At 38.2% G+C, this 13,066-nt stretch overlaps 1 protein-coding gene across 10 annotated transcripts in view; it reads left to right on the forward strand.

The window, feature by feature from the left end:
• The window catches only part of YTHDC2 (YTH domain containing 2), a 104,841-nt gene that overhangs the window by 61,575 nt on the left and 30,200 nt on the right, over positions 1-13,066 (forward strand). For 6 of the 10 annotated variants that reach the window (XR_006215997.1, XR_006216002.1, XR_006216001.1 and 3 more), the window contains 4 exons: positions 3,446-3,649; positions 4,347-4,529; positions 5,731-5,822; positions 5,923-6,075. Coding sequence is in view for 1 of the 10 variants with exons in the window: in XM_042982477.1 (XP_042838411.1) it covers positions 3,446-3,649; positions 4,347-4,529; positions 5,731-5,811 (468 nt within the window). In the remaining 9 variants the exon portion in view is untranslated. Of the gene's footprint in view, positions 1-3,445; positions 3,650-4,346; positions 4,530-5,730; positions 5,823-5,922; positions 7,706-8,154; positions 8,354-13,066 lie in introns of those variants that run through there. The other 4 variants (XR_006215998.1, XR_006216013.1, XM_042982477.1 and 1 more) reach the window with 3 other exon arrangements.

Consider the following 13,066-nt stretch of genomic DNA (forward strand, 5'->3'; position numbering starts at 1 on the left):
AGTTCAGGTATTATACATTTTTTGTTAAGTTGATCACTAAATATTTTATATCTTTGATGCTGTTTGTAAAATTTTTAATTTCCAGTTATTCATTGCTATGATTTAGAAATACATTTGACCTTTGTATATTTACCCAATATGATGTGATCTTACTTCATTTATTAATTGTTCGCTTTATATGAGATTTCTCAGGACTTTCTACATGGATAACCATTTCATCTATTAATAAAGGTAGTTTCACTTTTTTCCTTTCCAGTATTGATTCTGTTTATTTTTTTTCTTGCCTGTTCTCTCTGGCTAGAACCTCCAGTAAAATGTTTAATAACAGTGTTGAGAACAGACCTTTGAGGGAAAACAACCCCCCCTCCCAACCCCCATCCCTCATTAAATCTGTCACCACTTATCATAATGTAACTGTGGGATGTTTCTTTTTGGATTTAGTTTGCTGAGAGGGTTTATTAGGAATAAATGTTGAATTATGTTCAGTGCTTTTTTTGTCTTTACATCTGTTGAAATGATAACACAATTTTTTTTCTTCTATTAATAAATTGGGTTTTGTTGACTGCTTTTCTAATGTTTATACCTTGCAGGATCATGACATATTATGGTGTTAAATATTAATGGATTTGATTTTGCTTAATCAGAACTTCTGTTAAATTTGGGATCTTTGTTCATGAGGGATATTCTATAGTTCTCTTGTGTTATTTTTGTATTGTTTTGGTATCAGGGTAATGCTGGCCTCATAAGATTATTTGGGAAGTCTTATTTCTACTTCATTTTTGCAAGAGATGCATGGGATTGATATGATTTTTTCCTTAAATGTTTGGTAGAATTCACTACTGTAGCCATTTTTTAACTTTCCCTAGTATATCTTGAATTAGTTTTATGCCACCTCAGGTATAGTTTGAGAACCTTGCAACAGTGTATTTTTATTTTACCCTTTAGTTCTTTGTGTTACTTGTCTCATACATTTTATTTGTATATTTGTTATACTTGCTGCAGTGTATTGGTTTTTTTTTACTTCATAGTAAATTATCTTGTACCAAAAGTCAGAAAAATGTGTTTTATGTTTACTAAATATTTACCAGTTCTTGTGTTCTTTATTCTTTTGTGTTGATGAGGATTTCTATCTTGGATCATACGCTTCTGTCTGGAAACCTTCTTTGAACATTTTCTCTGGTACAGATATTCTGGAAATGAATTCTTTAAGCTTTTGTCTGAAAAACCATTTTTCACTGTTATTTTTGGAAGCTATTTAAAAATTTTTTGTAATGTTTATTCATTTTTTGAGAGAGAGAGATAGACTGTGAGTGGGGGAGGGGCAGGGAGCGAGGGAGACACAGAATCCGAAGCAGGTTCCAGGCTCTGAGCTGTCAGCACAGAGCCTGACTTGGGGCTTGAGCTCACGAACTATGAGATCATGACCTGAGCCAGAGTTGAAAGCTTAGCCGACTGAGTCACCCAGGCACCCCAAAAGCTGTTTTTACTGTGTATATAATTCTAGGTTGACAGTGGTTTTCTTTTGTTACTGCGAAGAAGTCACTCCATTATCTTCTCGTTTACATAGTTTCTGAGGGAGGTTTACTATCATTTTTGTTTCTCTGTATATAATGTTTCTCTGTATGTAATGTATCTTTTTCCTCTACCTGCTTTTAAGATTTTCTCTTTATCACTGGTTTTCAGCAATTTGATTTTGATATGTTTCTATTTGTAGTTTTTTTAAATGTTTTTTCTTATGATGAGAACTTTTTTTAATTTTAATTTTTTTAAGTTTATTTACTTACTTTGAGAGAGAGAGAGAGAGAGAGAGAGAAGGGGAGAGGCAGAGAGAGAGTGGAGAGTGAGAGAGAGAATCCCAAGCAGGCTGTGCACTGTCAGCACAGAGCCTGACATGGGACTTGAAGTCACAAACTGCAATATCATGACCTGAGCTGAAACCAGGAGTCGGAAGCTTAACTGGCTGAAGCACCCAGGCGCCACCCCACTCCCCCCGCCCGTTTGTAGTTCTTATTCATAGTTTCCATAGTTGTAGTTCGTATTCATAGTTTCCATCAAATTTGGAAAAATTAAGATAATTATTTCTTCACGTATTTTTTATGTCTCATCGCTTCCCCCTCCTTTCTGGGACTAGGGATATATAAGTGCAAGACCACTTGATACTATACCATAGGTCACTGAGGCTGTCTTCATTTTTTTCAATTCTTTTTTGGTTTCTTTGTTTCATTTGAGATGGTTTCTCTGGCTATGTTTTCAAGTTCACTGATGTTTTTATTTGTAGTGTCTCATCTGCTGTGCATTCTTTCTAATGTATTTTTCACTTTAAATATTATATCTCCATCTCTAGAATGCCCTTTGGGCCTTTAAAAAACACTTTCCATTTCTCCTTTAAGGCACATGCATGTTTACTTTACCTTCTTGAACACAGTGAATATATTTATAATAGCTGCTCTGACATTTTTTTGTCTCCTAATTCCATCATCTGTCAGATGTGAATCTTTTCCTGTTGGTTCATTTTTTCCCTGGTTATGGATCTGTTCTCCTCCGTTTCTTTGCATTCCTTATAATTTCATTTGGCTGCTAGATTTTTGTTGTATTCCTTTAAGTAGTGTCAGACATCTCTCTGGTATACCACTAAGTAAGTGGCAATCAGTTAAATGTTTTTAAGATTTTTCTTTTAAGTGTTTTAGCAGGTTCCGAGCAGATTTTATTCTGGTACTAATTTAGTTTCAGTACTAAGGCATGAGCCTTCTGTGGGCTGATGCCCTATGTATTAACAGTTGTTTCAATTCTGGCTGGGGAGAACATCAAATACTCCGATCCCCGTGTGAGCTCCAGGAATTACTTAGTTTACTGCTTTTGTCTGGATCTTTCCCTGGCGTTAAATCATGTTTTCTCACTCACGTGCAGGTCAGTACTTGTCAGAAACTTGTGGGTACCCTTCTTCAGTTCCTTGGGAACTCTCCTTCTGTGCAAATCTCTTATATCCAGCACACTGCTGTGCAAATTCTAACCCTGGCCTCTCAATTCCAGGCTCTCTCTCTGCAGTTCACTGAGACTGCTGGATTCTGTTTCCCTTCCCTGCACTGTTGCCTGGAAGCTGTATCCAGGCGGGAAGCTGGAGCAAATTTTTGCTTTGTTTTCAGCCTTTGAAAGTGTATTAAAATAGTTTCTGAAAATACATTTGGAATATAAATCAAAGTTTGTAATCCCAAATCCTTCTTGATAAGAGATTTTGAATGCTCTGAAAATGAGTGCTTGGTTTTGGCTCTGTAACCTCATTCTGAGGGAGCCTTGTGTAGCTTTTCAGGCACAATGGAGCTATTTGCACTTGTTGGATATTTGGTAAAATACTTTGGTTTATATGTTTATGAAGATGTTATTTAATGGAGCCTATTGATTTTGAAAGGTCAAATTACCTTTCAAGAACTTATGCATTCTTTTATAGGGCTCAAAATCTCCTTCACCAAGACCAAACATGCCTATTCGATACTTCATAATGAAGAGTAGCAATTTGAGAAACCTTGAAATTTCTCAGCAGAAGGGTATCTGGTCTACAACCCCTAGTAATGAGCGGAAGCTAAATCGAGCCTTTTGGGAAAGCAGCATGGTTTACTTGGTATTTTCTGTTCAAGGATCTGGACATTTCCAGGTGAGCCATCCTGAACCAGTAAAATGGGGTTGTTCTGGCTGCAGGTTAGACCACAGAGATTAAAACAAAAACCAAAAACACCCTGGCTTTTTATTGCATCAGAATGCAAGAATGCATTTTGCTTGACAAAATGAGGAATGTATTGTACCTCTTCAGGGGAATGATAATAGGGATCCCTTTGTTTTCCTTGTCTTACCAGAATCTCTTTAGATAAACCATTTCTCCTTCTGAAGGTAACTTTAGATTTACTGTTTTTCAGGTGGATTAAGAGTAATGAGAAGCTTGACTTTTTTGGTAAAATGTTTATTTAAATAGGCAAGCAAGTTAGAATTGACAATCCAGAAACTTGAGTATGTTTCTTAACTCATCTTGACTTGATGTATAATATTTGGAAGTAAAACTTATAGGTTAGAGTATATCCATTTATCATGGAATAAATGTGGGTTTAGGGCTGTTAATACATTATTTAGAAAATATCTGTTCATACTAAAATTATGTTAGAAGGCTAGAAATGTGCTAATACATCTTTTTTATAAAAAACAACAACTTCTTTTTGTTTTTGTTAGATATCTATTGTTTTTATATTACACTTTACCTTAAAATTAAAGAAAAAAAAATGGAGAGCTTTCTCTGGTAAATTTTATTCAGACATTTAATATCCTCCTTACCTTTCCCCTTGCCCTCATTTGACCCACAGGGATTTTCTAGGATGTCTTCGGAGATAGGAAGGGAGAAGAGCCAGGACTGGGGCTCCGCTGGACTGGGAGGAGTGTTTAAGGTGGAGTGGGTCCGGAAGGAGAGTCTTCCCTTCCAGTTTGCACACCATCTACTTAACCCCTGGAACGACAACAAGAAGGTCCAGATCAGCAGAGACGGGCAGGTATACGGTGACCTTTCATATTTGCCTTCCTCCGGTCTCTTGGTTTTGTTTTGCTGCTACGCAGTGGTCCGTTTGAGAGGGAGACGTAGGAGTACAAATTGTATATTCTGTGTGTACACGGGAGACGGTGGCTTAGGTTTGTAAAAGAGTTAGTATAAAAACCTGCTCGTACTGGTGTTTGACAGAGCTCATTGCTTTTTTAACATTTGGTAAATTTGGCTTCTCTCCATCATTACGGACAAAGTCTTTCATAAGTTACTTCATGGAGGCTCCTGTTGTCTTAGTAACTGAAGCTCTGATCAAAACGGAGTGTAATTCTGAAGTAATCTCACTGAGGGTAACAACAGCATCTGACATCTTTGTGCCTTTAACTAATGATGCAATATAAAAACAGCCTTTTGATATTTTTGTGACTTGTTTTGTTTCTGTTATGTTTGCTTTGCCTTCATCATTGCTGCTGACATGTATTTTAAGCTGGTTAAGGGGATGGGAATTAACATATATATGGACTGCTGTGCTAGCTGCTTTCCATGAAGTCATTTAATTTAATGCATATTGCTTTATTAGCTCAATTTTAGGTAGGAGAAATAGGAGAAATTATTCTAAGGTCACACGGCTAGTAATCTATTTAAACCAGTGTGGCTCGCTTTAAATCGCCATATGAAAAGTGTTTGGGTTCTTTTTAAATGCACATCGTATCACAAGAAGACTATAAATGACATTCTTTTCAGTTGTATCAGAATATTTTAATTTTTATTCTATACTAAGGATTTTGAAATAAGCCTAATTCCTAAGATAAGAATATTATATACTCATCATAATTTCTTAACAACCCCCCCAAACATCGAATACGCTAGGTTTCACAGTAAACCTTTGAAAGTTGAAGTGGAGTGGTTTTGGTAAATCTCCATTTAAAAAAAAATCATGATTTCCACATAGTAAAAACTCCAGAAGAACTCCATGGAAATCTCTTTACCGTTTTGTCACAAATAGTTGCTGTATTTGAGGGTTAACTGCAATCTTGAAGTCTGGAAGTGAACTTCACAAACCTGAACATAGGTTGCATGATTTTATCATGTTCTGGTAGAAAAATGAAATTCAAAGTACTTCTCTTATATTTCTATCAACATAGGTTTTGGTGATTAAAAAAAATTCAATCCATTTCCCTTGGTGTTTGTTGTGTGACTTGTGATTTATCCAGGAGCTCGAGCCTCAGGTTGGTGAACAGTTGCTCCAGTTATGGGAACGCCTTCCGTCGGGAGAAAAAACCACGACTGATTGACCTGAACTCAGGTTACACTATACTTGACTTTGAGTACTGGCAGTATTTATGACTGTTAAGGATATCTTTCAAATTACTTACCCCCCCCCCTTTTTTTTTTAACTCTTTCAGATCTCTTAACTACAGAACATTGCACCTACTTATAACCACTGAATGCACTGACTTCTAAAAACTGAGGTGGAGATAGATGTGTGTGATGAATGAATGGGCTTTTCTGGCTTAATGTTACTTTAGAACCACCATCTTCATATAAAAGAGAAAAGGGTAATTTAAATTTTTATAGTGATCATAAAGAATGATTATGTAATGTTTGTTAATTATATGTTTATACTTGAATAAAATAGTAGCAGGTAACACTATTTGGCACAACAGCAGTTACTTGAAAAACATACTTAATTTGAAGTTAAACATTTCGTTTGTTGAAAACACTGACTCATAACTCTTATTGATGATTTTTTTAATGCAAAGTAAGTTGTTTCCTTTTAAGAAGGGCCTGTATCAGTACCTCTGAGCACCATTTTAGAAGAGCTAAATAACTCTTAAGGTTTGTCATTAAAAACAATCCAGTTCTAAAAATGTCCCTTTTAAAAATAGTGTGTGCTGATTAAAGACTATTCATTCTGCCATTTTAAACCTGAGCTACATTACGAAAAAAAGGAGAGATGTTCTTTTTTCTTTGATTATAAAGTGCAGTAAAATCTGAAGAAAATCAGCGTTCTTTCCTGTCTTTGACTGGATCAGATTTAGTGCTTAGTTTTATTCCTGGTCCTGCATCTTACCCCCTCCTCTCATCTTACAACCTTCACACCTTTCTTACCTGAGCACGGTAATTACGACCTCTCTGCTTTGGCTAGAGAAACTCAGCTTGGACAAGTTAAAAATGTAAACAAATGGTGCATGTTACAAAAAGTGCCCAGCAGTTAGCAGGAGCCTGGTTGGTGTATGTCTTTCAAACGAAAGCCACACCACAATTCAGCATGCCTCCTGCTTGCTTTCCAGTACTTTTCAGGCTCCTTGCGTTTTTAGATTTCTTACTGTTTTGCATTTATGGTTTAATAAACGGTGTGTGTGTGTGTGTGTGTGTGTGTGTGTGTGTGTGTGTGTGTAATTTTTGGTAAACCAGTGATAGTGCCAGCTCTCCTGTTTCCTTGTCTTCTCAGGATTATTTGGTCTCTTTACCACCACTCTGTAAAGTTTCCCCAGTGGCTTTTTGAAGGAAAATAGAGGTACAGGGAAATACAAAATGAAAGAAATGTCTTGGTTATTGAGCTCTAAATAGAACAGCTTCGATAGCACTTCTCATGATATATTTGGGTTATTGAAGAAAAACCAACATGAATCTAATTTAAAGGCAAGAAGAAAACTCTTAAGGCTTTTTTGCTTCTGCATTTGAAAACAAAGAAGTGAAAAGTCCTGGGTCAATATAAGATCTTGGGAACCCGTCTTTCTCTTGGAAAGTATTGTGTGTTGGTGCAGTAGTTTAGAATGGCAGCTGTGATTTTTGCCTGTGTTTGTCATTACTGGCTTTTTGTTGGTTTGTTTTATACTTTGAGATACACTTGTAAATTGAGCCTATGTGAATTATGTTCTGCTGTATGTGTATTACAGGTTTTTTTTTCCTATTAGAGCAACTTGTGTTTTTTTTCTCCTGATACTGTATATGCATTTTGTTTGGGTATATATTTAACAGTTTATGGTATTCTAAATTTGGAAGTGAGAACTTTTAAAAAATAAAACTTGTTTTAATGTCCTTCTGTTTTCTAATATCTAGCCCTGTATGTAAATGATGAGTTTGTTGATATTTAAAATGAACACAATTTGAATGTAATTAAAATGCTGTTTTTGGAAGAGATGAACTTTAAATATACTTATTAAATGAAATTCTGTTAAATTATTTAGGTCTTGTTATTTCTGATGCTCTATAATAGGGCTTATCAATAATATCCCTTGAGATATTATTAATGAGTTTCAAACACCTTGAAGAATACTAAATTGATATATAGAAGGTGATGATTTCACATCAGTATCTCTTTTGTGAAAAAATTTGCCTCATTACCACAAGGGGATGGAAAAAAAGGCTCAAGATGTGTTCAACATAAAATCTTTTGAATATGATAAACCACACAGCCATTCACCTTGCATTCTCAGTCAGGACACTGCATTTTGGTGATGTGCCACTATATCCACTGAACACCCCAGCCTCACTCTACCAATTACAGCAGAGATTGGCGGGGTGGGGGGCATAATCTCAAATGTGTACTTTAAGAAAAGACCGAATTTGAGAATTTAAGAATTTGTCCTCAGAGACTCATTTTTCACCATATAAAATCTTACTTCCTGCAGCAGGGAAAGTCTTGAGGACTAAGTCAGATGAGCTTCACCCCTGGATCCCTCGGACCACACATGTAACCGACAAGTGACAACACCTGCCAGTCTATGTGAGCTTCCTGTGGCACAGGTGCTTGCTGTGCTCCAGCACTCTCCACAGCTCCTCCCCACACACTGGACCACACAGTGCACTCAGCGTGCCCAGGGCCACCAGGTGTGCTTTGGTCTTTCCAGCCAAGGGTGAAATTTTCGCTTGACTGTCTCCTAAAACCACAAACTCTGCATTTTCAAAATGGAACTAGTGTTCCTTCCTACAGCCTGTTCCACTGAAAGCTGTTCTCTCTTCAGCTGATGCCGGTTCCAGCCTTTCGGTTGCTCAGACCAGAAAATGTACAGTCATCCTTGACGCATTTCTTTCTCTCGGTCTCATCCATCAGAAAATTGTCTCGGGTCTACCTTCAAAGTAGATCTAAACTCGGACTGTTTCTCCCCGCGTCGGTCACACCCACTCTGGACTGAGCCACGGTCCTTGTTGCTTGGGTTATTGAAATTGCTTCTTGAAATTTGTCTTCCCTCTTTGACCTCTCCCCGCTGCCACCAGTCTGTTTTCCACACAGAAACCAGTGATCCTTTTAAGAACATTCAGTTTGTGTCACTTGGCTGCTCAAAGCCCTGTAGTGGCTCCCCGTTTCTCTCAAAAGCCAAAGTCCTTCCCATGGCACAGATACCTACATGATCTGGTCCTGTCTTGTGTCTCAGGCGGTCTCTCCTCAACTCCTATACTTACTCCACTTCAGCCATACTGACCTCCTGACTGTTTCTTGAATATAGGTGTGTTCTAGCCCAGAGACGAGTGTGAGCTCTTAATTCTGCCTGGAACGCTCTTCCTAGAACCTCTGGCCAACTGGTCATCACCATGTAGTGTTAGGTTTACTGGAAAGTTTTCTGTGAAGCTTATTTAACTTTTATTTCATTTTATTTATTAAAAATTTTTTTTAATGTTTTTATTTATTTTTGAGAAAGAGAGGGAGAAAGAGACAGAGCACAAGCTGGGGAGGGGCAGAGAGAGAGGGAGACACAGAATCCAAAGCAGGCTCCAGGCTCCGAGCTGTCAGCACAGAGCCTGATGTGAGGCTCCAAGTCACGAACCGTGAGATCATGACCTGAGCTGGAATCAAGAGACCCTTAACTGACTGAGTCACCCACGTGCCCCGAGAGCTCATTTAACTTTTATAATTAACATACAGTAAAATCAATGTTTCCTAGATGTGCAACTCTGAATTTTGACACACAGACTTGTAGAACTTTGCCCTTGATGAGGATATAGTTCCATCACCCCTGAAACTCCCTCATGCCATTTCTTTGTACTTACAGCCTCCTCTCACCCATAATGCCAGCCAGCCTTAGGTCTGTTCTCTGTCATTCTAGTGTTCTTCTTTTGAGGATATTACATAAATAGAATCACACAGTGACTGGCTTCTTTCACTCAGCATAAGGCCTTTGAAACTGATCCCAGTTGTGTATATCAAAGTTCACTTCCTGTTATTGCTGGGTAGTATCCCATTGTATAGAACATGCCATTTTTTTAGTCATTGACCTAGGATACACACACGTGATTATACATAGAACAGCTATTTTGTGCACACCTTTTTGTGTGAAAATAAGTTGCCATTTGTTGAGTAAATACCTAGGACTGTAATCGCAGGATCATACGATAAGTATGTTTTATAAGAAACTGCCGAACTATTTCCCAGAGTGGCTTTTCTGTTTTGCATCCCTACTAGCGATATTTTAGAGTTCCGGTTGCTCCACATGCTTGACAGCACTTAACAGTTGTCAGGATATTTTTTTTTCTTTAAGTTGAAAATACACATCAATTTTATTAAATTGTTGCTATGTTCCATTGAAGAACAGTGTAAGGAACTATTTATTATTACAAGGTGCCTATTCTGCATGTTAGGTTTTCCTATTTGGTGCAATAACTTCATAAATACTAGTATACTGTAATTAATTCAATTTATACCAAGACACCCGCCAGAGGCAATCCAATATATCTAAGAGGGATATGTTCACAACCTCTCTTCATCTCTTTTTATTTTATTTGTTTCTTCCATCATGGTAAGTGTACTCTTGAATCCCTACCACCTATTTTCACCCATCCTCCCCCACCCACCTCGCTGGTGGTGACCATCAGTTTGTTCTCTGTAGTTAAGAGTCTGTTTCTTGGTTTCTCTCTCTCTTTTTTTTTTTTTTTTAACTTTTTTTTTTAATGTTTGTTTATTTTTGAGACAGAGAGAGACAGAGCATGAACGGGGGAGGGTCAAAGAGAGAGGGAGACACAGAATCTGAAGCAGGCTCCAGGCTCTGAGCTGTCAGCACAGAGCCCAATGCGGGGCTCGAACTCACGGACTGTGAGATCATGACCTGAGCCGAAGTCGGACGCTTTACCGACTGAGCCACCCAGGCGCCCCGGTTTCTCTCTCTCTTGCTCACTCTTTTTTTTCCCTTTGGTTGTTTTATTTCTTAAATTCCACATATCTGTGAGATCATATGGTATTTGTCTTTCCCTGGCTTATTTCATTTAGCGTTAAACTCTAGCACTATCTATGTTGTTGCAAATGGAAAGATTTCATTCTTTTTTATGGCTGAATAACCTTCCATTGTGTATTATACACCACTTCTTTGTCCATTCATCAGTTGATGGACACTTGGGCTGCTTCCAAATCTTGGCTATTGTAAATAATGCTGCAATAAACATAGGGGTGCATTTTAGTGTTTTTGTATTTTTTGGGTAAATACCCAGTAGTGCAATTACTGGATCATATGGTAATCTATTAATTTTTTGAGGAACCTCCCTACTGTTTTCCAGAGTGGCTGCACCAATTTGCATTACCACCAATGGTGCAAGAGCTTTACTTTTTCACCACATCCTTGCCAACACTTGTTGTTTTTGTTGTTGTTTTTTTTTTTTAATATTCTGAGAGAGCAGAGCAGGGGTAGAGAGAGATAGGGAGGGAGAGAGAATCGCAAGCAGGCTCTGCTCTGTCAGCGCAGAGCCCGACACAGGGCTTGAACCCATGAACTGTGAGATCATGATCTGAGCTGAAATCAAGAGTCAGACGCTTGACCGACTGAGCCACCCAGGCGCCCCTCTTGGTTTTTTTATTTTAGCCATTCTATTGTCAGCATCTTCTGTTTTTATCATTCTTTTACATGTGCATCAGTATCTGATCATGGTTTTCGGTTGTAGCTCTTTAATGGCTACTTATGTTGAACATCTTTCATATGCTTATTATGCTTGTTATGTCACTCAGTCCTGTCAGTCCACAAGCTCTGAGATCATGACCCGAGCCGAGGTTGGATGCTCAACCGGCTGAGCCACCCAGGCACCCCAAATTTTGACCATTTTAGAAGTTAAGTCAGTTATTTTCTTACTGTTGAGTTTTGAGAGTTCCTTATAGCCTGTACTCCCCTTTATGTACAAGGCTCCCCCACTGGATGCCTGAAACCATGGACTGTACCGAACCCTATATACTGCGTTTTTTTCCTGTATGTACACACCTATGATAAAGCTTAGTTTCTAAATTAGGCCCAGTTAGGGATTAACAACAGATAAAATACGATTATAACCATCTACTGTAATAAAAGTTATGTGAATGTGGTCTCAAGCTATCTTAGTGTCCTGTACTCACCCTTCTTATGATGCTGTGAGATGATAAGATGCCCGCATGATGGGATGAGGTGAGGGGAATGACGTAGGTGCTGTGACATGGCGTTAGGCTGCGACCTACCTGATGGTGCCAGAGAAGGAGAATCGTCTGCCTGTGGATTGAGACTGACTGTCCGTAACGGAAACCGTAGAAAGGGAGGGCTGCTGCATTTGGAGTATGAGCTCTTCGTCCAGTATGTGATTTGCAAGTATTTTTTCTCTGCCTGTTGCTTGTCATTGTCTTCATAGTAGTTTTTGTAGTTTTTTGTAGATTCACAATATTTTTGTAGTTTTAAGTTTTGATGAACTACAACTTAGCAATTTTTTTTTCTTTTAAGGATCGTGACTTTGATGTCATGTCTAAGAACCTTATCACCAGTCACTAAAGGTTTTCCTCTTCTTTTTTTAATGCTTATCTATTTATTTTGAGAGAGAGAGAGAATCCCAAGCAGGCTCTGTGCTGTTAGCACAGAGGCCAATGTGGGGCTTGAACTCGCAAACCATGATTCCATGACCTGAGCCAAAATCAAGAGTTGGATGCTTAACCAACTGAGCCACCCAGGCACCCCTGAAGGTTTTCCTCTATGTTTCTTCCTAACAGTTATGTAATTTTATATTTTATATTTAGATTCATGATCCACTTAGAGTTAATTTTTATACAAGCTGTGATATTTAGGTTGAGAGTCCTTTTTACGCATGTGGTTATCCAGTGGGTCCAACACCACTGTGGAGAAGACTGCTCTTTATTGAGATACTTTTACATCTTAAAATTTTTTTTTAATGCTTTATTTATTTTTGGGAGAGAGAAAGAGCGGGAGCAGGGGAGGGGCAGAGAGAGAGGAAGACACAGAATCCGAAGCAGGCTCCAGGCTCTGAGCTGTCAGCACAGAGCCTGATGTGGGGCTGGAACTCAGGAACTGTGAGATCAGAAGTCAGATGCTCAACCGACTGAGCCACCCAGGCGCCCCTACAGCAATTTTTAAAAGTGGGGTAGTGAGGACTTGCACTTGTTTTTTAAACTAAATTAATAAATTTAAACTATTTAAAATTAATTAATAAATTTAAATAATCTCTACACCCAGTGTGGGGCTCGAATTCATGACCTGGAGATCAAGAGTCTCACACTCCACCAACTGAGCCAGCCAGGTGCCCCAAGGACTTGCACTTTTAAATGAAATGGAGTAACATAGACCAGATTTACTTTCTTGCTCGAAACAA

This window comes from Panthera tigris, chromosome A1 (assembly GCF_018350195.1).
Source record: "Panthera tigris isolate Pti1 chromosome A1, P.tigris_Pti1_mat1.1, whole genome shotgun sequence".
In the NCBI taxonomy this organism is placed as follows: Eukaryota; Metazoa; Chordata; class Mammalia; order Carnivora; family Felidae; genus Panthera; species Panthera tigris.